Genomic DNA, 25,061 nt, shown 5'->3' on the forward strand with positions numbered 1-25,061 from the left:
GTTCCAGATGGGTCTTTATTAGTTTCATGTAATCTACACATTACATTGGAATTGTGACAGACCATTCATGTTCCCTCCTTTAAGCCATAGGTATCAAATTCATTCCAGAGGGCTGAGTGTCTGAGTTTTTGCACTTCCCTTGTCCTTGATTGAGGCATTAAGCTCACTAATTAATGAACTCTGCACACCTGGAGCATAATTGAAAGGAAAATCCTACAGACAATTGACCCGCCATGGAATGAGCTTGACACCTATCAAATGGGGAAATAACTATTTCAGCAGTTAAAACACAAATACAAAGGATACATTTAAACAGACAGCCCCAATTCAGAACATGTGATTGGAAAAAAATATAAATTAGGCTGCTTGTGTAAATGCAGCCATATACAAAGATGGAATTTCAGGCCATTGGAAGAGACACTATACTTTCCCCTAAATATCTTAACATTTCAAAGTCACTTTTCTTAAATATGTTACTAAGCTATGATACTATTCTAAATCATTGTTTTAAATAACTAGTATACATAGTGTGTCAATGCGGTTTAGATTCCTTGTCCATTCCACACGCATGCACACAATCTCACATAAGTGGAGGGAACTTCTTCACATAACAAAAAGGTAACATTGGAGAAAGCCTGCGAGCAGCTTGTGGGGCACACTAGAAAAATATACTGTATTGGAATGTATCAAATCAGATCTGTGATGAAATGGTGTGTTCATCAGTTGGGGAACATTTATCTAAAAGTAGCATTTAGTCATAGGTAAAGTGAAAGCCTGATTATTTTTCAGTCAGACGAGCATCAAGACCCTAAGCAGGATAGCATACCTGAACACATGCTCCACATCAGACTCATCTAAATACCCTGTAGGGCACTATGTCAGAGGCTTTGTCTGATATAATGGAGGTTAATGGCAGGCAGAAATGTTTCCTAATGAAACCAGTTATTCATTGCCAATAGAGAAAAGCAGACAACTGTGACATGTACTTTTAAATGTTCTGTCACCAATATTTTGCAGGAAATGCATAGAAAACATGGGCTGAATAAACTCAGAACTTTGACAAAACACAGCATAGGAAAAATGGTTGCGCCTTCAGTCCAAACATAGCTCTGCTACACTTTTTAAATGAAATGTGGGAAAAACACTGCAAGTGTGAGAGCATCAATCCAGCTTTGAAACAGGAAACAGCTGCAAACAGGAGCCCCTGGCTGGTGTGAGTCTGGACTGTGTTTACAACTGTACCTGCTACACAAGAGGACCCCCTATGTCCCTAGGGCTCCGTTCCCTGAAGCAGAGATCGGTTAGAATGTGAGTATAGATGGGTTGCACCCATCTCGCCTCACCTAACTGTCAGCTCAGGAGCGTGACACCATAAAAATCGGCAGACGACAACCACCTCCTGACTGTTTAAAGATGTTTGGAAACTAAGGAATGGTTTTCCCCTGTCTCTGACTAGGTTTGACAGGAGATGTGCTCTGAACAGCAGGTGGGCCTGTGTTGAGTGACGCACGCCCTCAGCTGCGGTGACAGGGAGAACAGAAATGAATGTGCCACTGTGTGGAAACGAAGGCACGGAGACAGAGGTGGCAGGTTGAATGGGTCCCGCCCTGAAGCTTGCCTGCCAACAGTTTCTCATGTCTCAAGAGCTATATGCACGTTAGAAGTCTAACGGCTCTGTTAACCCACTAAATAGCTTTTCTGCTTCATTCGACGATCTTATTAGTGAAACAAATCATTAGGCGGTGTTGCAAGTCGTAAATACTGAACAATCTTTTCCTCCATTATAATAAGAAAACAACCTTTGTACCAACAGCTGCTAGAATAAATACTCCTCTTCATCACTGGCTCTTGGTTTGTTGTGCACCTTGTGTTTTCTGTCTAGCCAGGGCGGTGTGTGTGTCAGGTACGCATTTACCACCATCAGGACAGGAAATTATCACATGGGTTTTAATGGTTTAAAAAAAAAAACAATACACAAACCAATGAACACACATGGAAAACTATCACCTCATTCATTACAGGCCAATGCGCCTGACGTGGCGCACTAGAGTCAAGATCGAAAACTGTCTCAATCACTTGTTACACTTACAACTTGGAGATGAAAAAAAATAATATTTACAATTAACACATTGAGCTAGTGAGTGTGATATTGGCTGTCTTTTGGCTAGGTTGTTTGGAGTGCACTGCATCTACAAAGCAGCCATGTCAAAACTACACTGAGGTGGACAGATGTTGATTTTCAGTGCCATTTCCCCCCCTTTTACAGGTGGCAAGTTTTTTGGGGGTTAGAGACCATCAACAAGACTAACCTCAGAGATGGGGCTAGTAAATCCCCATCAGCACAGACTTGCCTATAGATGGAGCACATCATGCAAAATGAAAGTCAATTTGTAAAACCAAATGAATACAGCAAATTGGAGAAGACACAGGAAAGAGTAAAAAGGAAACTGAGGAACATTTGGTCCAAGACAGTTCTATCCGCCTCCATTTTCTTGTGTTTTAGGGTGTTGCAGGGAGGTGTTTGATGAGGGTAACATTATAGTGACCATCACTCTTTAATCTCAACAGTCAACAGTCAGAGAGACCTCAGTGCATTGTGGGATATAAGGTTAAACCGTAAACATGTCCTTTCTTGGCAAATAAAGGAGAAATACGAAAGTAAAAAAGTTCCTTCATTCCCCCCCCTACAAGATGGCGTCTGTGCTTGTCGATCTCACAGGCGTTTCTGAGCAATGAGTGACCCTACGATGACTCCTGTAACCAGTGTCATCCCCGCAAGCAACCACTTCTTAAAGCTCTCCTGAGACTTCCTGCTCTCAGCTGCAGCGTCCTTCCCAAAGATCTCTGCAAACCGGTCCTGGAGACAAGAGAGAGGGTGTTAGATTTTCAGTTTTAGATCCCCAACAGCCAATGGCTTTAGCTAATTTGACACATAAAAAAATACATTAGACAAAAATACTTCACAATTTACATTTTAAAAAACAGACTTACATTACTACATCTACCTTAACTAGGTCAGATATAACAGGGTAGCAGTGTTGTGCTTTGTTTTGCTTGAGTAATTTGAGATGGGTTCCATGTGATCATAGCTCAATACAATACTGTGCATGGCCTTGAATTCATTCTGGATTTGGGGACTGTGAAGAGTCCCCTAGTGGCAAGTCTGGTGGGGTAAGTACACACACACACACACACACAAAAATAAATAAAAAAAGGAAGTAACCCTTCAAATTAGTGGATTCTGCTATTTCAGTCACACCCGTTGCTGACAGGTGTATACAATTGAGTATACAGCCATGTCCTCTCCATAGACAAACATTGGCAGTAGAATGGCCTTACAGAAGAGCTGTGACTTTCAATGTGGCACTGTCATAGGATGCCACCTTTCCAAAAAGTCAATTCGTCAAATTTCGTTTAAAGTTTGTGGTAGATCATTAGTAAAAATAGAACAATAAAGCGCCAAGACCGCTGCCTTGCGGATTACCACACTTTATATTTTACATTAGAGAAGCTTCCATTAGTCACTGGACTTTATTCTGATAACTGTTCCAAATGTCTGAACTGAATTTGGTAAAAGGGCTTTTATGTACTCTGCGCCATCGTCTTGGAACACCTTACAAAAATACTTTTAAACTGGAAGAACTTGTCCCGATTGGTGTTTTTAAATCACTGATGAAGGATTGAGGCTGATTCCCTGACCTGTCAATGTTTTTAATTTGCTGTTTTATACTCTTGTGAATTCAATGGTTTTTACTAGATTTTACTTGTAGTTTTTCATGTTGTCTGTCTAATTTTTTTGTAATGACTCGGTGCTGCCCATCTTGGCCAGGGCGCTCTTGAAAAATAGATTTTAATCTCAATGAGCCCTTACTGGTTAAATAAAAGGTTAAATAAAAAATGTTTACTTCTTGGTGACATCCGGATGAAATGCATGCCCAAATTCAACTGCCTGCTACTCATCCCCAGAAGATAAGATATGCATATTATTAATATATTTGGATAGAATACACTCTGAAGTTTCAAAAAAACTGTTTGAATCATGTCTGAGTATAACAGAACTTATTTAGCAGGCAAAACCCCGAGGACAAACCATTCAGATTTTTTTGTTTGTTGAGGTCACTCTTTGAGGTCACTTCAAATGGGGTTTCATTGGGAATCCTGATTTCTAAGGGACCTTCTTGCAGTTCCTATCGCTTCCACTGGATGTCAACAGTCTTTAGAAATTGGTTGAGGTTATTCCTTTGTGTAATGAAGAAGTACGGCCATCTTGAACGAGGGTCACTTGAAGTGTACTGTTAGATAGAGGCGCGTGACCAGAAAGCATGCTTCAGTTTGTTTTCTTCCTGTTTTGAACACAGATCATCCAGTCTTCAATTTTATTGATTATTTACGTAAAAAAAATACCCAAAGTTGTATTACAAAAGTAGTTTGAAATGTTTTGGCAAAGTTTACAGGTAACTTTTGAGATATTTTGTAGTCACGTTGAGCAAGTTGGAACCGGTGTTTTTCTGGATCAAACGCGCCAAAAAAAAAAAAAAAAGTCATTTTGGAGATATATATATATATATATAGACGGAATTATTCGAACAAAAAAAAGACCATATTGGAGTGCCAACAAAAGAAGCTCGTCAAAGGTAAGGCATGAATTATATTTTTATTTCGGCGTTTTGTGTCGCGCCTGTAGGGTTGAAATATGGTTCCTCTCTTTGTTTACTGAGGTGCTATCCTCAGATAATAGCATCGTTTGCTTTCGACGAAAAGCCTTTTTGAAATCTGACATGTTGGCTGGATTCACAACAAGTGTAGCTTTGTTGTGAATCCAGCCAACATGTCAGATTTCAAAAAGGCTTTTTGTCGAAAGCAAACAATGCTATTATCTGAGGATAGCACCTCAGTTAAATTACTATAAAATTCAGACTTATTTGAATTTGTCTCTCTGCATTTTCCCTGGCTTCTGGCCAGGTGGGACGCTACATATCCCAGAGAGGTTAAAGACACTGTTCTATTGGACAGAAAGCGCTCAACCTATTATATTGCAGAGAATGTAAAGCCATAACACATCCGTTTTTCCAATAACAGATTATTTTCAATAAGATCAAAGGCTGCACTGAAGCATTGGATCTGGTCAAATGATCAATTTGAGTGACAGCTAGCAAGATGCGCAATGATGTGGTGCCCATATGTGACGTAGTATGCAATTTTCAGGGACCACTGGCTCCTGAGTGCCATTTCCAGAACTACTACAAAAGTACCGGAGAGTCGCTTTAATAAGGTGCATGTCAAGAACTGGAAGAAACCTTGTTAATGCATCAAGTGCAGCGTCTGAAAGCTCATTACACACATCAGACCAAATCATTTAAACATCTTCAACATTGGAGTCACCACAAAACCTCTTGATCTCATACACTATTTTGAGACACAGCCTTTGGAACTTTGGCTTTTCTAAATATAGCAACTATGGGTCTGGATACAGCACTATAAAAAAGTTCTACAGCATTAGTAAAAATGTGATCAATACATGTAGAGGATATAGTTCCTGTAGTATTTGTAAACACCCTGGTAGGTTGATTAATAACCTGAACCAGATTACAGGCACTGGCAATCAGTGAGAAGCTTCCTCTTGAGCAGACAGCTTGATGAAAACCAGTCTATATGCAGGTCATGTTAACATCATATACACTATCAAGCATTGCACACATTATCCAGATATTGACTGTTAGCACTTTTTATTTTATTTATTTATTCGTTATTTTACCAGGTAAGTTGACTGAGAACACGTTCTCATTTGCAGCAACGACCTGGGGAATAGTTACAGGAGAGAGGGGGATTAATGAGCCAATTGTAAACTGGGGATTATTAGGTGACCGTGATGGTTTGAGGGCCAGATTGGGAATTTAGCCAGGACTCCAGGGTTAACACCCCTACTCTTACGATAAGTGCCATGTGATCTTTAGTGACCTCAGAGAGTCAGGACACCGGTTTAACGTCCCATCCGAAAGATGGCACCCTACACAGGGCAGCGTCCCCAATCACTGCCCTGGGGCATTGGGATATTCCTTTAGACCAGAGGAAAGAGTGCCTCCTACTGGCCCTCCAACACCACTTCCAGCAGCATCTGGTCTCCCATCCAGGAACTGACCAGGACCAACCCTGCTTAGCTTCAGAAGCAAGCCAGCCGTGGTATGCAGGGTGGCATGCACTTGGTAGCCTATAGCAAAATAAGAGGCTTTATATGAGGAAAGTGAACTTGCAACCATAACACTAACAGCATTAGACATGAGAGCCTCCCTAAAATCAACAGAATTAGGTGAAATTACACCCTTTACAATACAGTAATCTTAAAATCAGAGCCAAATCAGATTAGAAAGTAATCAGAATTAGTTGGCAAAGCTTAATAATGTGTGTCGAGACATTTTACAACCACACACAAAATCAATCCCCACCCCTCACACCCACAAGTGTCCCTACACCTCCAAGCTACAATAGTAAGGTACTAGCAAGAAGCAAATGGGCTGATGAGCAGGTGACATTTTCATCCATCATCGCTTCGATACGACAGACGAAAATATAAAATGTCACCGGCACTTCCACTATCACAAAACCTCCCCATGTCATTAATTTGAACTCCAGTAACCCCCAAGTGAATAACTTTCCTTGTTGACAATTTCACCACCATCGTGTCATCCTTAGCCCACCCCTTCCAGTAATTCATTCGAGAACAACCCAGAACACTGACATAACATTCTGCAGTTCTGGCTACAGCCACAAGAGGGAACAAGCGCACATTGGATGATTCATCCGCTTGTGTCTGGCACGGATGTTATGGCTGGCTGGGGTGGGTGCTGTAGTGCAGTGAATAGTGGACGGTCTTGACTGGGCAGTAAAATAAACTAAATCATTCTTAAACAAAACGGATTACTATAAATCAAATAGTTGACATTACTGAACATGCATATGGGGACTTAGAAGAGCCCAATCAGACACAGCCTCAAATAACGCAATCATTGGAGACATTCCAAACATGCTGATTTGATTAAAGATGTGTGGTGTGCGTCTGACACCCCGCTTCCTTCCGCTCTAACAGGGTGATACATCACTCCTCCTCCCTGCTGACTTCAACAATAAAGAAGAAAACTTAACAATGGAATATAGGAAGAGGGAAGCACAGAAACAGCAGGAGAGAGCCAAGACGGCCATGTTTGTGTGTATACATATGTAGTGGCAGGTAGCCTAGCGATTAAGAATGTTGGGCCAGTAAGCGAAAGGTCACTGGTTCGAAACCCGAGTCGACAAGGTGAAAACACTGTTGATGTGCCCTTGAGCATGGCACTTAAACCCAATGGCTCCTGTAAGTTGCTCTAGAAAAAAAGTATACTATAATGAATGCACGCATGTGTGGGAGTATGGTAAAGGGCTTCTGAAGAACCGAGAGATTGATTTCTTAGGAGAGGCCGTTTCGGAGAAAAAGGAGTGGGTGCGGTGACATGTCGGGGGCAGATAACAGAGCAATAGAGACGGAGAATCATTTATCAGGCACAGAGAGTTAACCAAACGCTAAAAATGACCAGTCTTGAGGACCTTCAGCTAGCACTGCCAGACAGACAATACTGCAGGGCTACAGATACAAACATACTCCCATGAATACTGTCAATTACACCCAAAGTGTTCACATTCATCACTGCACACTTGACTAATTGATTCCGGTGGAAACACTTGTGAAAAAAAACAACCAGGGCCAGACTAAGTTACTGTAGGCGTGTCGTGTGTCTGTGTGCGACTAGATTCTAAAAGGAATGTCAACATGTAACTAGCACAGGACCCAGCAGCACTTAACAAGAGGTGAAGCCATGGAGAGTATCGCTCCCTGTGAGAACTCCTTGAAGAGGTATGGGAGGAATGTTGTGGGTGTAGAGAATAAAGATTGCAGTTTGTGATTACGATAAGGCATGTTAGAGTACAGAGACTATTAGTGACAGGTGGAATCGAACGTCATTTTTTTCATGAAACATACTAGATTTCACTTCACCTCTCCCGAATAGCTACTTGTCCCTTTCTCCCTATTTTTCTACCATACCATCTATGCATCTTTGTTTGTCTTGCACAATGGAGCAATAGTACCACACTGCTCCCTGCCATCCATCATCATGGCAGCAACATACTCAACCCTGTAGTCATCAGTGCTTATCGATCTCTGAAGCGCATTGTACCTGCCCAGGGATGCCTGTAACACACACACAAAATTGAATCTATATAGGCCTACTGTATAAACACTTTCCTAGTGAACTGGGTTTTGAAAAGGCCTACATGTTAAATTACAAGCAGTAAATCACACTGACACATTGTAATATTTATGTGTACGTGTTTGACTGGTTCAGTCTCAGTCACTACTGCAAGGTAGCTAAGCCTAAACGTGCTTGCTCTCTCCATAAAGACTTTTCCACCTATTCCCCAGAGATGTTAAGTGCTAAGCAGCACCTGTTCCCCAGAGATGCTATGTGCTAAGCAGCAGCCATTCTAAAATGTGTTTTCCAACTTCAGGTTCTCTCGGTGTTTTTCAACCATTAGCTGAAGAAAGAAAAAGGGGGCGGGGGGGGGGGAAAGATTGAGAAGGGTTTGTGGGACAGAGGAAAAGCAAGATTTCATTTGAATGTTGCCATGGTTACCAGAGAGCAGCTGATCGGTGTGCTCAGATCTGATAGATTGCCCAAGACTAGATTCCTGAGAGGACAGAACATTAAGGCAATCAACACCGGCCCCTGAGTTTGTAATCGGTTACTTCACTGTTGCACCACCATCATGACCTGTAACCATGTCTCCATGGTGAAACACTGTCCACTAGATTAGTCAGACTACTTAAATTGTTTTAATGAAATTGGTTACTTTAGAGACTTGAAGCAATATTTGGACTCTAAACCGAAGTGTTTCTCTCCATAATAGAGCAATAAATTCACCAGAGAAAGGCTGAATTGGCCAGAGCCTCTCAAACAACTCAGCAGCAGCTGATCTGGTCAGGTCTCTTTCAATAGAAGTGTCAGTCTGGCAAGCAGAAGGGATAAACGGCAGCAGGACATGGTTGCTAAAGAATTAAAACAATGCTAAAGGGGAGCGTTCCATTCAAATGCAGAAAGTAACCCAGAAGGTTCAACTACTTCTGTGAACTCCAGAATACTGGCATGGCCCTGGGAGGCCTCTGAATAGAAAAAAAAAGCTTTAAACCAGCCCAACGAAAGACCATGGAGGGTTGCAAAACCTATTGGTCACACTGGCCGGATGTCCTGTCAAATGCTGCATTCTTCAGTGATTGGGCTGGAGATCTGAATTGAAACCACTACTTGAGTAATGAGTACATCGCCTCATAAGAAGGACATGTTTTGAATTTCCTCTGACCTTTGACGAGTCATAACGAACGAAGTCTCTCTGTGACCCAGTTGTGTGACCGTAGACAGGGTGCTGGTTACAATCAAGAGCTGAGGGGGGATTTTAACATAAGAGGATGACAGTGTAAAGAAGAAGCCGTCACTAGACTGGCTATAGTCTAGTCCAAAGCGATTCCTGCTCAACTCTTCCTGCTTATTGCAACACACAGGACATGTTGTGCTTCTGGTGCAAAAGTACAATTCCATATCACATCAGAGTTGTTTTTTGAGTAACCGTGGCGTTTTAGGACATTTGAGGTTATCTTGCTTCTGGCCAAATATGGTGAACGGAATATGCTCATATTGACCACAGTTTGACCCTTTATCTGCCATCATGTGATGCTGCATTGACGCATACAGGGCTAAACTAGACTAGAGTTGAGGCACCGCTCCCATCCTCAGAAAACAACTCACCATGGCTGTCGGCAGATCATCATAATTAGCTATGAGGACTGGCAGACAGTCATCCTCCAGAGAGTGTGAGAGTCGGGCTTTGTGCCAAACCATGGGGCACTGCAGTGGGGGGGGGGTGGTTAATAAACCAGGCAAGTCCCCGGGGCTAGGTTCTGTTCTGCCTTTAACTTTGCCTGCTCAAGGAGAACACCATCTAGCTATAAAGACTGGTGTCTGATTAAACACAAGAGTCCACACTAAGCAACTCTGCCATTCATGCCCCTTTAATTAAAACACCCACGCAAGGGTGAAGTTAGAGACAACAATACTTTAGCTAGGATGTGGTCTGGTAAGGAGGTAAATAGGGATCAAGGAACTTGAACCCAGATGAGGTCCTATGGTGACATCCCAGGTGGCTGTTACAGTTACTGCAGGTTCTACACATGACGGAGCTGGCATTGAGGGTCTGACCCCTTTCTCTTCTTCTAATGGGTTTCTGTATCTATGTCCCTGCTGATCCATCCGGAGGTGAATCCATGAATTAAAGAGGAGATTAATGAGTCAGGACATTCAGGCTCAGACACCAATCTGTTCCCCTTCTCACTGGGTCTCACCAGCAGCGCAGCCCCCATTCTGTCACCACTGCACTCTGTACAGTCTAGGAAAAAAAGGGACCACAGCCGCCACACAGAGAAATTTGTCACCAACAGTGCCACAAACTTGAACCCCCCCCCCAAAAAAAAAATTTGCCCTCACTAACACCCCTTACAAAAAGCGGCAAAGACCTACCATCTGTCTGAGAGAGAAAAAGAGGGGGAGAAAAGAAGAGAACATGAGTGTATGCCAGAGGAAGAGATTAATGAGATAGTGAGGGGAGCAGTGAGGGGAGCAATAAGGGCAGGAGCGGAAAGAAAAGAAAATAAATCATTCTACAATATGGCTTTGTTGTTATTACCTTGTTATTCGACTGGTTGGCAATGATCATGATGATAATAGTCAGCTTTATCATCATTACAGTGCCATCAGATTCTGTCATAGTTGCTGGGCACCATTATCACCATCTGTCAGTTTCATACATCACAGCTACCACACTAATCCCATAATCTGATATCAGTTATGAGAAGAGAGCGAGAGAAGAACATGCTAAAGAGAGGGGTTAGATGTAGCCTATACAGTCAAATAAAGCAGCAAATAATTGAAATAGCAAAAGACAGATACTCAGAGGGACAGAGAGGCAGATATTCAGAGAGGCAGAGAAAGGGAGAAAATGAGGGAAGGAGAGAGAATGAGGGAGGGGGGAAAAGAATTGCTCATGACCTGATTTTCCACACTAAGCCTGCTCAGAACTGGAGCAGAGAGAGCAGCAGCCAAGCAGGCCCGATGTTTCCACCAAGAGTGCACCAAAAAACAGACTACTGCTGCTCTAGTTCTATACAACTAACACACAGAAGACATTCATGGTGTCGCTGAGTCATTCTGGCCCCATCTCAGGTAGCTAACTAACGCTACTCAAAAAGTCCTGGTTGTATGTCTCCAGGGCCCAGCAGTAGCAACAGTAATGCATCTGCTGCCTGTAGCCCTATTAGCATGACGGTTGTACAGTAGGTTACATGATGCCCCAGACTCCGACTGCCAAACGCAGAAGACCTAGCCACCACCACCCTGCTGCACACAGACTGAGCCAGATCAGCACAGCTGGATGTCTGGAGCGCCATGCAGAATCAGATGCATGCAGCCATATTTAGAGCACAGTGATGGCTCATTGCTCAGTGTGGTGATGCTAAGCTTGATGGCGAGCTGTGTTGCAGCACTACTGGCTCACTTGGTGTACTTAAGGTCAGTCTTCCACATCGCTGGCTGATAGAAGCTATACATTGCCACCAGAAAGTATTTATACCCCTTGACTTATTCCACATGTTGTGGTACAGCCTGAATTCAAAATTGATTTCTACAACAAGCATAATGACAGATAAATCATGTTTTTAGAAAGTTCGGCAAATGTATTGAAAATGAAATACAGAAGTCTTATTTACATTACTTATTTACACCCGGAGTCAATACTTTGTAGAAGCACCTTTGGCAGCGATTACAGCTGTGAGTCTCTGGGTAAGTCTAACAGCTTTCCACACCTGGATTGTGCAACAATTGCTAATTTTTTTCAAAATTCTTCAAGCTATTTCAATTTGGTTGTTGATCATTGATAGACAACCACTTTCAGGTCTTGCCTGAAAGTGATTTTCAAAAAGATTTCAGTAAAAACTTTAACTCAGCCACCCAAGAAGATTCAATGTTGTCTTGTTAAGCAACCCCAGTGTAGATTTGGCCTTGTTTTAGGTTATTGTCCTGCTGACAGGTGAATTAATCTCCCATTGTCTTATGGAAAGCATACTGAACAAGGTTTAGGATTTTGCCTGTGCTTAGCTCTATTCAGTTTATTTATCCTGAAAAACTCTCCAGACCGGCACGATTACAAACAAGCATACCCATAACATGATGCAGCCACCACTATGCTCCTGTGCGCCAATCTAAGTTGCATAATAAAATAAATGACCATCAAAATCCACCAGTTTTAGCTAGAAATCTTTTTTTTTGTTGCAAGGCTGCATCTCAAATCCACCAAGGTGGCCGAGCTACAGCGGTGTTTGTCAGACCATGATAAATCCTGAGAAAAAAAAAGGTAGCGTCCAAACGTTTGGGGCTACAAACTAATATGACTACTATGGAAAGATGAGATGCTCACAAACACGATGGGTTGTTCCGTTTGGTCTACGACCCCCAAAAGTGTCACAGGTCGCATCGGAAGTTGGTATCACTGATGTGCCAACTGTCTGTAGCATTCGAACTGTTTGAGCTACAAACTAATATGACCCCACAATGGAAATGGGAGATTCTCACAAACATAGTGTTCTCCTTTTTGCTCTAAATGGAGATGTGGAGGTAGTTGTTTGCTCTTTAAAAAATGAATTGATCTCATTTTGCACTTTATTAATTTGTAAAAACTCGTCATCATTTTGCTGTCGCGACTGAAGAAGACAGAATGTGAAAGACACAGCAGATGAACTACAGAAGATTTGAACTGAAGCATGGTCGCCGACTATCACCTCTTGGGCGCAGGACAAGGTGGCTGAATGGTTTTGGCGATGGGACTGCAAATCTATTTTGATATGCACTTGTTGGTTCAACGTCGCACAACATTTATTATTTTAGATAACCTGCAGAATGTAGGAGCAATTTTGACTTCCAAGTACAACGATAATGATTCAAATGTAATACACTTGAAATGACATCCAGCCCCTAAAACAAATGAATTCCTCAGGCTCTGCATTGGCCGGGAATCGAACCTGGGTCAACTGCTTGGAAGGCAACTATGCTCACCACTATACCACCAATGCTATGTGCAGCTCAGTAGCAACATTGAGACATCGACTCATAATTTGACCGTCATTTTGGTGGAAAGTGATAATTCACTTTCACGGTTTAGGTGTATGATTATGGCTTAGGTTGCGAGAGGTCCCTGGTTAAAAAATCTATCATTTTAATTACTACAGGTTACCTTCAGATTAGTCCCGTGACACTTGTTGGGAACGTCGGGCAAAACGGAGAACATTGCGACAAGTGGGGTCACATTAGTTTGTAGCCCAAGATTTTGGATTCTACAAACAGAACTTGGCACATAGACGGTTGTGACTTCAGACGAGTCTCCTGACACTTGTTTAGAATACCACCGTGTTCGTGAGGGTCTCCTCATTGCAGAGAGTGGTCATATGAATTTGTAGGTCAAACGGTTCGGAAGCTAGAGATGTTTTTGTGAGAAGACCGATTATAGGTATTGTCTCATGGTTTGTCAAAAACCGATCTAGGTCCACCATCTTTCACTGCAGATATGGAGGGGTAACATAATTGTGGTAAAAAGTCAAGGGGTGTGCATTCTTTCTAAAAGGCACTGTAAAGCGAGGGGAGTTGCCGCTAAATGGACGGCACAATTAGGCAAGACCTCATTACGCAGACACAAACTAACACATACGAAGTCAGACCAGAGATCCACTGTTGTCAACACAACCATCTGCACGGAATGTATTGACCCTTTGACATTTTCCACATTATTACATTACAGCCTTGTTCTAAAATTTTATTTTTTTCTCATCAATCTACCCACAATGACAAAGTAAAAACAGGTTTTTAAAAATATTTGCAAATGAGTTCAAAATAAAAAACAGAAATACCTTATTTACATAACTATTCAGACCCTTTGCTATTAGACTCGAAATTGACCTCAGGTGCAGCCTGTTTCCATTGATCATCCTTGATGTTTCGACAACTTGATTGGAGTCCACCTGCAGTAAATTCAATTGATTGGACATGATTTGCAAAGGCACATACCTGTCTATATAAAGGTCCCACAGTTGACAGTGCATGTCAGAGTAAAAACCAAGCCTCGAGGTCGAAGGAATTGTCCTTAGAGCTCAGAGACACAGATCTGGGGAAGGGTACCAAAAACATTTCTGCAACATTGAAGGTCCTCAAGAACAGTGGCCTCCATCATTCTTAAACGGAATAAGTTTGGAACCACCAAGACTTTTCCTAGAGCTGGCCGCCCGGCCAAACTGAGCAATCGGGGGAGAAGGGCCATGGTCAGGGAGGTGACCTAGAACCCGATGGTCACTGACAGAGCTCCAGAGTTCCTCTGTGGAGATGGTAGAACCTTCCAGAAGGACAACCATCTTTGCAGCACTCCAATCAGGCCTTTATGGTAGTGGCCAGACCGAAGCCACTCCTCAGTAAAAAAAAGGCACATGATATTGGAATTTGCCAAAAGGTACCTAACGACTCTCAGACCATGAGAAACAAGATTCTCTGGTCTGATGAAACCCAGATTTACCGCTTTGGCCTGAATGCCAAGTGTCATGTCTGGAGGAAACCTGGCACCATCCCTACAGTGAAGCATGGGGCGGCAGGGTAGCCTAGTGGTTAGAGCGTTGGACTAGTAACCGGAAGGTTGCAAGTTCAAATCCCCGAGCTGACTAGGTACAAATCTGTCGTTCTGCCCCTGAACAGGCAGTTAACCCACTGTTCCTAGGCCGTCATTGAAAATAAGAATTTGTTCTTAACTGACTTGCCTAGTTAAATAAAGGTAAAAAAATAAATGGCGGTGACAGCATCATGTTATGGGGATGTTTTTCAGTGACAGGGACTGGGAGACTAGTCAGGGTCGAGGGAAAGATATACGGAGCAAAGTACAGAGAAATCCTTGATGAAAACCTGCTCCAGAGCACTAAGGACCTCAGACTGGGGTGACCTTCCAACAGGACAACAACTATATGCACACAGCCAAGACAACACAAGAGTGGCTTCAGGACAAGTCTCAGAATGACCTTGAATGGGCCAGCCATAGCCCGGACCTGAAACCGATCGAAAATCTCTGGAGAGCTGAACAGCTGTGCAGCGACGCTCCCCATCCAACCTGACAGCTTGAGAGGCTCTACAGAGAAGAATGGAAAAAACGCCCCCTTGGGTGTGCCAAGCTTGTCGCGTCATACTCAAAGCTGTAGTCGCTGTCAAAGGTGCTTCAATAAAGTACTGAGTACAAGTACTGAGTAAATGTTAAAGTTATTACACATTTATAAAAATCTGCCTTTGCTTTGTCATTATTGTGTAGATTGATGAGGGAAAAAAACAATTTAATACATTTTAGAATAAGGCTGTAACGTAACAAAATGTGAAAGAAAACAAGGGGTCTGATTACTTTCCCAATGCACTGGATCCCTAGACACTGATAAGTGTCTTGTACCCTGGCTGCATCCTGCAATCCCATCCAGTCTGTAGCATACAGGTGATGGTGGCTGGATCCCCGTCCAACCCCGGAGGAGTGCCCAACCTTGGGCACTCCTCTGTATGAAGGTGAGTTGAGCGGAGCCCCCCCCCATCCGCTCCCCCTACAATCCCGGTGCAATGGATTGGCCCAGTCTCTCCTCCTCCCCTCAGCATCAAACCTACTGCCTTAGACTGATGGTTCTGTGACAAGGTTGAGGGAGACGGAATCACACCATCTGTTTACTGCCATTTTCACTCAGTCACTGACACACCATCACTCACACTGAACATCAACACAAAATACATGGATGGAAGACTGAACACACAAGGAAACAATTTATACTCAACATAAAACACACAGGCTTGGGAAAAATAAGTGTGTACACAGATAATGGGGGTTGTTGTTTTTGAGCACACAATACTGTTACCATTGAACAACTACAAACAAGGCTGTGAGTATTCTGTGCACTGTGGTTAGAGAAACAGAGACAAAGTCCAGATCTACAATCTATTGATGACAATGACTGTCACTATGCGTTTACATAGAGCATAGTGACAGTCATTATGACTGCACGTCACACTTTACCTGTGTGTGTGTGGGGGGGAGGCTTTATCAGAGGCTTCATCTATCAGGGGAGAGGTGGGGGAGGATACAGTCAGCTGTGATTGGTGATCAAGTCAAACGGATCGAAAGAAATGGATGGATGAGGGAAAATAAGAACACAGGACCCTGGCGTGTTGTTGCCCTCGCCTGTCCTCCCTGAAACGTCTGCTAGTGTGTGGTGGTTGGGAAAGGAAGACAAGGGATGGAGGGAGGGAGGGTTGATAGGTCCCAGGGGTACGATCTCCTTGTCCTTTCGGGCAGTCAGACACTGGCAGGGAATAGGCGTGTTGTCTGTATCTGGGTATCCTATGTGCATTGGTAATGAGCACATGTGTGTTATTTTTAAAATGCCACTGGAGCAAATATGTGCTGCCTATAAAATGCCAACAGAAGGACAATGGCAAGAGCTCAGCTGTTCCAGAGTATATAAATAGGATATGAATACAGTCTGATGTAAGAGTAAAATATGGCTTGTATGATGTCATGTGTTAGGTAAAGGCTATGGTTGAGGTAAAGCACTTTCACAGGAGATTCATGAAGACCTCCGAGACAAAGGAGAAACGCATGAAATTGAATAGTTTCTCTATTTGCGTCCTCCCCCTCTTCCCAGTCCCAACTATCATTCTCAGAGCTGCTCTCTCCCACTGACATTCCAAATGAGTTATCCATTACAAGTCTGCCAGAGCAAGGTCCGAGCATAGCCCCCCCCCAAACAATATTTTTATTGTTATTGAATCCTTGGGGCAGAGAAATTTGCAGTAGTATAGATAATCTTGTGCTATTTTACACATTTTGCCATGAGTCAGATACATTTTAGAGCTAATCTACACATTGTCATAATACATTTCCTGTAATAAAATAAAGAGAACGTGTTCATTTGCTATATGGGGGCCTGTCTTTCAGGTGTACCCCTGCAGGGGGGTGTGCTACGCTAGTGTGGTCAGAACAAAGCATTTACCGAGCACATCCAGATACTATTTACCCATAATTGGTAATAGCCCAAACCCCCTCTGGCATTCGCTCTCCCAACAACCCGCACTTCCCTCCCTCCCTACATTGCCTGCCTACCCCACCACCTCTCCATCCCTCCTGTACAGGCAATATAGCAGTAGGCTACATTACATACACGTGTTTAGCAGATGTTATTGCAGGTGTAGCAAAATGATTGTGTTTCTAGCTCCAACAGTGCAGTAATATCTAACACACAATCTCAAGTAAAGGAAAGGAATGAAGAACATATAAATATTTGGACGAGCAATGTCAGAGCGGCATAGACTAAGATACAGTAGAATAGAATACAGTATATGAGATGATTAATGCAAAATATGTAACATTATTAAAGTGACTATTGTTCCGTTATTAAAGTGACCAGTGATTTCAAGTCTATGTATATAGGGCAGCAACCTCTAAGGTGCAGGATTGAGTAACCGGGTGGAAGCCGGCTAGTGATGGCTAGTAAACAGTCCGATGGCCTTGATAGAAGCTGTTTTTCAATCTCTCGGTCCCAGCTTGTTGTTGTTCTCTTGCTAGAACAAAAGACATACCGGCTGCGTTCACCCGAGCATGCTGTTCTATTTGTTGAATCGCCCTCCTCGTCAGTGGCCGACAACTTGACTGAGCTAATCAGAGCGCACAAACCTCCACGTGGGGGAGCCGACAGGAGTGACAAGAGGGCATTTTCCCACCTGCTTTTCATCAGAATTGTTCGAACTAAAACTGAATACCGCCCAAACCTACTAGCTAACGTTCGCTAAACAGTTTGCGTCGCCATTTGCCAGTCAGAACATCACTAGCTGTTCCATTGACTCTCGGCCGCGGTTTCATTCAAAAACAAATCATGTTACTAGCTACACTAGTAATCTAGTGGTGGCCATCTGCTAGTCTCAATATGGGCTTACTAGAAATTCTAGCTAGCTAGCAACAACATTAGCGCAGCTTGCTAGTTCGCCATCTACAGCAGGCACCAGCCAAACAGCTAAGGTACTGCCAACTTGTGGTCTGGAGTATTTTAACGAGGCTGATTGGCATACGATCTGTGCTATCATAGAACAAAAAGTTGACTGCCGACACTCCGGGCAGAGGTGCTAAGTACCTCACTGCAGTCAGTATCCTTGGTGTGTTTAAAGCTTAACACGTTTCCCTTTCACTCAATGAGGATTCCACCTCACTCCCTGTCCTTATTTCTCAATCTACTGACTCCTTCCATTCACTTTCAAAACCTCTTTCTTTCCTCTTAGTTCCCTTAATTTACACAAATAATTTTAAATGAGAGTCAGCAGGGACATTTGTGGTAACCAACCTTCTCAAATAGTATTGGAGTACCCGCTCTCTCTTATGACACAATCAGGTAATAGCTTCTCTATACATCCTACAGCTGCGTGTGTGTGTGTGTGTCTTTGTTCCTGAGGACAGGAACAAAGAGAATGTGTAGGTGGTTCAACAGGTTAGTGTGACAAGAGAAAAACCACATAAGAGAGTAAGATAGAAATAAGTAAATGAGTGGGCATTTGTTATCGGGAAATACAGGGTAATTTTTTTCCCTTCTCCCCCAGTAGTGCGGGGATGTCCCAGGTGCTACTCACAGAGACGAGTGTGTGTGTGTGTGCGTGTGAGATTGGTTTCTATGTCATGAAGAGAACACAGACAAATTCAAATCTCTCTTAGCTACTTTAGAGTAGTGTGCATTTTGTGACCAGTATGGAATGATGAATTGTGACTGTCCCTGTATAAGCGAGATCACATGAAGATAAACAGTATGTTAATGTATGCGTGTATGTACATAGGTGTATGGGTCTGAGTAATGCACGTTGTGATCACTTAGTATTGCATGGCTTGAAGGCAAAACAAACTGAAGTTCGGATGCGTGTGTGTGTCTACCAAACGACACACTTTGAGGAAATTACATCTGACTGAGGTGCTATTCCAACATCACAAGGAGAAGTGAAACCAAACTACTTGACTGGATCTGCTTGACTGAACACACTATTCCATTCAATATTCTGGCCATTCATGTCTTCAGCTCAGGGCAACATTCAACACCTGATGACAGCAAGAACAATGTTCAGATTAATTAAGGTGCTTGGGGGAAAGAGCTCAGGTGTAGAAAGGGACATGTGCTTGGGTGTTTTATCAGCATTAATTTCACAAACATTCATACAGCCTGGACTTTGTTTAAATAGAGAGCTTGAAAGTGATGAGTTACTATTCACTTTAAAAGCTTCTTGTGGTTTGAGGTATTTATTCTGGTGCTTGTAGGTGTGATGGCAGAATATGACAGATGCAGAGATGTGTGTCAGTCATCTGCCTGTTTTAAAATGATTTAAAATCAATTTCAGCTCTGCAAGCAATGGCCCCTACCAACACAATGTACCCAATCAAATGCCAGTTTTCATAAGACCTATCGTTTGAGACTGTTTCAACATTCTCTTCCCATTCCACACTCAATCATATGTCAGCCCACACAAAGAGAAAAGAGCTGATCTTAACAGTGTCCTCCTTCCATCCCATAACACACCCACCCACCAGGAACATGACAACCCCTCTCTTAGCTGACCCAAGAGAAAACACTGCTTTCATCTGCAGGCAGCTGGCACAGAACAGAGGAGAAAGTGAAAAACAACCAGGGGAAAACAAAGGGCGATCTGTAAAGCCTAGCCTAAGCCTATACTTCATCCCACCCATGAAGACTTCGATCTCAGCCATAAGAGCTCACTTCAATTCAGCTGCAAACTCAATGAAGCTGATCAATGGCAAACACACCCCCCCCCCCCCCCCCCATCTTCTCTCTGGTTCTTTCTCCTTGGGTTCTCCTTGGCTGACAAAGCAGCCTCTCATATCAGAGGTCAGGCACCAGATACACACAGCTCACACAAACTGACATGATGCAACACACAGAGACAACGGGTGCTAATGTGCACAATCTGATCCTGTTATCAATGACCTCTGAAACTGATGCTTCAAAAACCCAGAGCTAAAAATTAACCCCTGCCCTATCCCCAAAACACATCTTTCAGTCATGACTCACCCATCCTCCTTGGCTCTGGATCCAGGGCTGAATGTGGTTGTCCAGGTATACAGTCATCCAGTCTGCAATCCGTCCCACTAGTGGGCTCATCTCCTTCTCCACACACTCTACACAGAGGGCCCCTCCGAAGGCAAACAGGCCCACCACACGTCCCCAGTTCACACCGTCACGGAAAACCTCATCCATCACGTTCTCGAAGCTCTGGTAGGCTGTGGCCGGCGTGATGTGCAGCTGGGAGGACAGGTCACTGAACGCTCTGGCATAACGCAGCTCAAACTCGTTGGCAGAGTCCCGCAATGCCTCTTTCACTGCGTCCAGGCCCATTGTCCGCTGAGGGGACGAGGGGGGAGACTGTCGCGGTGGAGTCCCAGGACTCGTCCCGTTCACTGTGCCGTTGGGGTGTGTCGTGACTGCCGCCCCCCCTTCCACCTGTCCCCCCTCATCCCCCTCAGTCCGACTGGGAGCTTCTGTGAGCCCAATGTGGTTGAAGGGGTAGTCTCTCTGTGATAGTTTATAGGTAATATAGTATACCACCAGTTCTCTGTTGTTGTAAGTCATAATTGGTTTCCTTGGGTTTCTTCTTTGCCCTCGGGTCTTGGTTTTACTTGCTAATGACACGCCCCTTCAGATCAGGCCTCTATTTTTTTTTCAAATCAGTGTCATTCTTTGTATTCAGAAAATGGATATCTTGAAGACAAAAAAAAAACAAGGCTGGTGTAATGGCTCAGACCCTGTGGTAAGAGAACAATGGAGATCTTAATGAACATAATTCATCACAATAAGCATAGGTGGGTTGGGGAGGAGGGAAGCTGTAGTGGGCAAATTTAGACCTCGACAGGTGGGGTCAAAGTGCATCGCTTTAATTGGGGATGAAACAGATGGCAATGTTTGTCATTACCTGCCTGCCCCCACAGACAACCTCCCTTTTCCCCATGGCTTTGGAACAGTCGTGACAGGGCATGGTGCTCTGACTTCCTACAGACTATTTTAAACAGCATTTATACCTTTATTTTACCAGGTAGGTTAATACACATTCTTATTTGCAAGAATAGCCAGTAATAAATAAATATATATATATTAGTATGAACACATAACAGTTAACCTAATGTTTCTGACTACAGGTTACTAAGTTAAGTATTAACAGTCATTAACTTATTTTCACAAGTAAACCTCAAACTAAGAACAAAAACAATTAAAAACATTTTTGTTGACAGGGTTGGAGAATAACCAATTACATGTAATCAGGTCCATATAACCTAATTAAACAAACAAACTAAACAGCTACATTACCAGCAAAACTACTGTATTCAGATAAAAGATACTTCAGAAAAACTAGATTACGTCTTGAATTACTTTAAAATTCAGAAAAGATGTGCGAGAATTCTCTCAATTACATTAAATTCAGTACTGAAAAAAGGTGCACGTTCAAGTTTGTTCCACCTGAGTGAATCTGACCACAAGTCAGAGACCACTATGATGACACACCAAATGTGTTCAATGGAGCCTTTTTGTTTTCTTCTAATGCCTCTTATGGGTAAAGCAGGGATTTTTCTGCCAATGAACACCTAAATCCATAGTGTAATTTTCAAGCTGGAAAGTGCGAACTCGTAATGACTACAACCTGATACAAAGTATGTAGAAAAAATAAATGGACCTATATATTTTTTAAAAATAATATAATCTTTCAGAATTAACAATCACCCAAATAAAAAGCTGGACAGAGAATTGGAAATTCCCAAAACAATGATTTTGTTATTTTTTTTGCAAAAAAATAAAAACAGCATTAGCCAAGCCAAAATGAATAGAATTGCAGAAAATTAGTTTTAAATTTAAATTCTCTCTCAGCTCCATGGCAAAATGTGTAGAATTTCAGGAAATGGTCTTAAATACTAAGAAATGTCTCTACACGCCAAAATGGGGGACTCTAAAATCAAGCCACATTCACCAACTAAACCCATTTTTTATCCAGAAAAATGCCTGGAAAGTAATGCAAAAGTAACTGAAAGCAATCCGATTATTTGACCGAGTTCGGGTAATCTCAAAATTACATTACTGATCATTTTGGGACAGGTAACTAACTAGCGACTAGAACAGATTACATGTATAATGTAACCTAACCAAACCTGTTTGTAGATACCCTATTTCTTCATAAAACATTTGTGATTTCGTCATTACTTTGCGCATTCGTGTCAGTAAGACCACTGTTGGTCCGGAACCCTAACCTTTAACCATAAAACCTTAACCATTTTAAAATGTCATGTTCAATGGAGTAGTGACACCAGAAGGATCCCGGATAGCAAGGACCCCTGTTATAACCCTTCACAAAACAACACGTGGGAGAAACGAGGTGCATCTATCTTCCTCATACACACCTTACCTTTTCTAATTGTAATAATAGTGACATTTTGGACTATCTAGTACGGCTGGAGCGTTAAGTGACTATTTTATAAGTTGGAACTCCAAGCAAAAATTCATAATCGAAAATAAGAACACTAGAAATGACTAGTTAGTAGGTTACTTTGTTGCATTGGCTGTACTATTGAGCGTAATAACTTTACATAAGCCACCGCTAACCAGCACGTGTTGCTAAATTCTCCGAATTCCATGGAGCGTTTTAATGTAACTTTTATCAAATGACAGCCCGTCCATATAATTGAGGGCAAAGAATACTGAAAAATTGACTGACAAAGTAACCTTCCAACTTTATCAAAACATAACTACAGTAATTCGTTTGTATTGAGGTTTCATCAAAGTGTCACTTTATTCTCGTCTGATTTAGGAAGTGTTGATAAAAAGCCAGCTAACAGTACATATAACAACAGAACGAGCTAATGTTTTCATCACGTAGCTAGTCAGACGGTCTACAACGGACATTGTTATCTTACCTACCTACACCAAAAGTGGAATGTCTTCAACGGCAACACTTTACTGAGCTGCTTTAAAAAAATCCTATTGTACCAGTCCTGCTGTCAAAATCCGAGAAGGGAAATGAACTATTTCGATGTGGTATGAGTATCTATCTGTCTGTCGTGAATCCCCTGCTCTCGTGTGTGCGCCCAGACTTCTCAATCCAACACGTAACTAAGGCTGCGTTTAAACAGGCAGCCCGATTCTGATCTTTTGTTTTCACTAATTGGTCTTTTGAACAATCTAATCTGTGAAAAATATATTTTGTGAAAATATCTGATGTGATTGGTCAAACAAACAATTGTGTGGTTTAAAGATCATAATTATGTAAACGCAGCCAATCCCCATTTTCCACCAATCAACACTTATGTCGGAGACCTTTAACCACTGCACACACCCACAGGAATATGGCTTGTTGGGTAACATCGGCTATGGTTTTTACAATTTTAACATAAAAGGTAATTGGCTACATTTGCAATATGCCGAGGCAACCTAATAATTTTAAATGTCCCAGCTATAATTCGTCGCTAGTCATCTTGTATGACTATCTTGGGCTTGTCCTATCCTGAAATGTCTATTTTTGCTACTGAAACGGGTCTAAATTCACAATTTCTTTGCATAAGACCTAAGGAAATGTAGCTAGCTAGTTTAGCTCGCTTAGCTAAGCTTGTAACATAAATGTCATATTTCCTCTGACTAGCTAGCTAACGTCTTTCCCATTTAATTTGATGGTTAGCTCGTAGTGCAGTGCTTCTTTAGCTGACGTAAACATTTTCTCATACAATTTAGCTAGGAGGTAACGTTAGCTACTAAAAGCCGCACATTCAACCTGATTAGCTAACCAATACGAAACGCTTACTGTAGAAACTTGAATTGTTGGCACGAAATCCAAACATCAGCAAATAGGATCATATCCGACATTTCTGCTGGAGCAAGAGGAGCACTCGCAGACTGACTGGCTAGCTAACCAGCAGATCCGACCCGCTTGCTTACAACTGCACTAGGGTCTGACAGGCTTCCCATGTAGATTAAGAGCCAATTTATGCTTGATCCAAAAATGTGGTTGGAGGCGCTGTATGGATGGTGTGAAGCACTTGCAGAGCCTCCTGAGGCATGCAGAGGCAAAATTGGGCACCATACTGCATCACCCAAATTCTGTAACAATGTGGAGGGTTCCAGTATAGCTCTGCAATTTGATGGTAGATGGGGGCAGGAGGTTCTGTATAAACACAAACTCACTTCCTTAACTTCTTTCACAACATCTCTTCTGTGAAGTGCAAGAAGTATGAATGCCCTGACTTGTGCAGATGTTATATCACCGTAAATACTGCACGGCCAATGCAGACATCACCGAACTGCATGGCATGAGATATGGCTTGGAAAATGTACCTCAATCCAGGGATGAAACATGCGCTGTACTCCAAATGATCCCAACTGTTACCCCGAGAAGATTGTTCTAGATTAAGACCGTTTTGTCATTGAGGAAGACTGACTCTAGTGCTGCTGTATAAGCAAGCGGATCGGATCTGCTGTTCTGGCAAGCTTGCTATCAATTTTTTGTTAACTAACATTACTGTAAAAAGTATTGGGCTAGGTTAGCTGGCTAAAGCTGACCTTACTAGATAGCCGTTCCGCACACAGTCATGAAATGATGCCTACTTCATCCAACTCCACGAAAAGCTGCCTGTGTGGAATAAACTAGCCAGCTTGCGAGCTATAGAGATGTAGGGAGTTTAGGAAGTTGATGTTAGCTAGCTAATGTTAAGTTAGCTACCACCGTACCAAAAGAGGGTCAATCCTCTTCGACCTAACATTTTCATAATCAAAAAACAACTCACCGATTCCTAACATACTGGGGGTTTACATGATAAATGAATGCACATCTTTCTTAAAAAACGTTTGAGTC

At 42.5% G+C, this 25,061-nt stretch overlaps 1 protein-coding gene across 3 annotated transcripts; it reads right to left on the minus strand.

Annotated features, from left to right (window-relative positions):
* Position 1: 1 nt before the first annotated feature.
* LOC110532256 (bcl-2-like protein 1) lies at positions 2–24,975 on the minus strand. 3 transcript variants are annotated; one of them, XM_021615989.3, is made up of 3 exons: positions 24,015–24,975; positions 20,249–20,979; positions 2–2,857 (listed from the first exon to the last, which is right to left on the minus strand). In XM_021615989.3, exons 2-3 carry the CDS (start codon positions 20,804–20,806, stop codon positions 2,714–2,716), a joined length of 702 nt encoding a protein of 233 aa, XP_021471664.1. In that variant the 5' UTR covers positions 20,807–20,979; positions 24,015–24,975; the 3' UTR covers positions 2–2,713. The 3 variants fall into 3 exon arrangements, with proteins under 3 accessions (XP_021471664.1, XP_021471665.1, XP_021471666.1); XM_021615990.3 differs by having other exon boundaries at positions 23,138–24,323; XM_021615991.3 differs by lacking the exon at positions 24,015–24,975 and adding an exon at positions 23,134–23,383.
* Positions 24,976–25,061: the final 86 nt, after the last annotated feature.

The sequence above is a fragment of the Oncorhynchus mykiss genome, chromosome 9, assembly GCF_057628025.1.
Source record: "Oncorhynchus mykiss isolate SJ-2025 chromosome 9, ASM5762802v1, whole genome shotgun sequence".
NCBI lineage: Eukaryota > Metazoa > Chordata > Actinopteri > Salmoniformes > Salmonidae > Oncorhynchus > Oncorhynchus mykiss.

Excerpts from the sequence above, each read along its gene's own strand:
- LOC110532256 (XM_021615989.3), bottom strand. The coding sequence starts at position 20,806 with ATGACTTACAACAACAGAGAACTGGTGGTATACTATATTACCTATAAA. Across the intron at positions 2,858-20,248 it reads TCCAGAGCCAAGGAGGATGG|GACCGGTTTGCAGAGATCTT; the intron begins GTGAGTCATGAC and ends TCTTGTCTCCAG.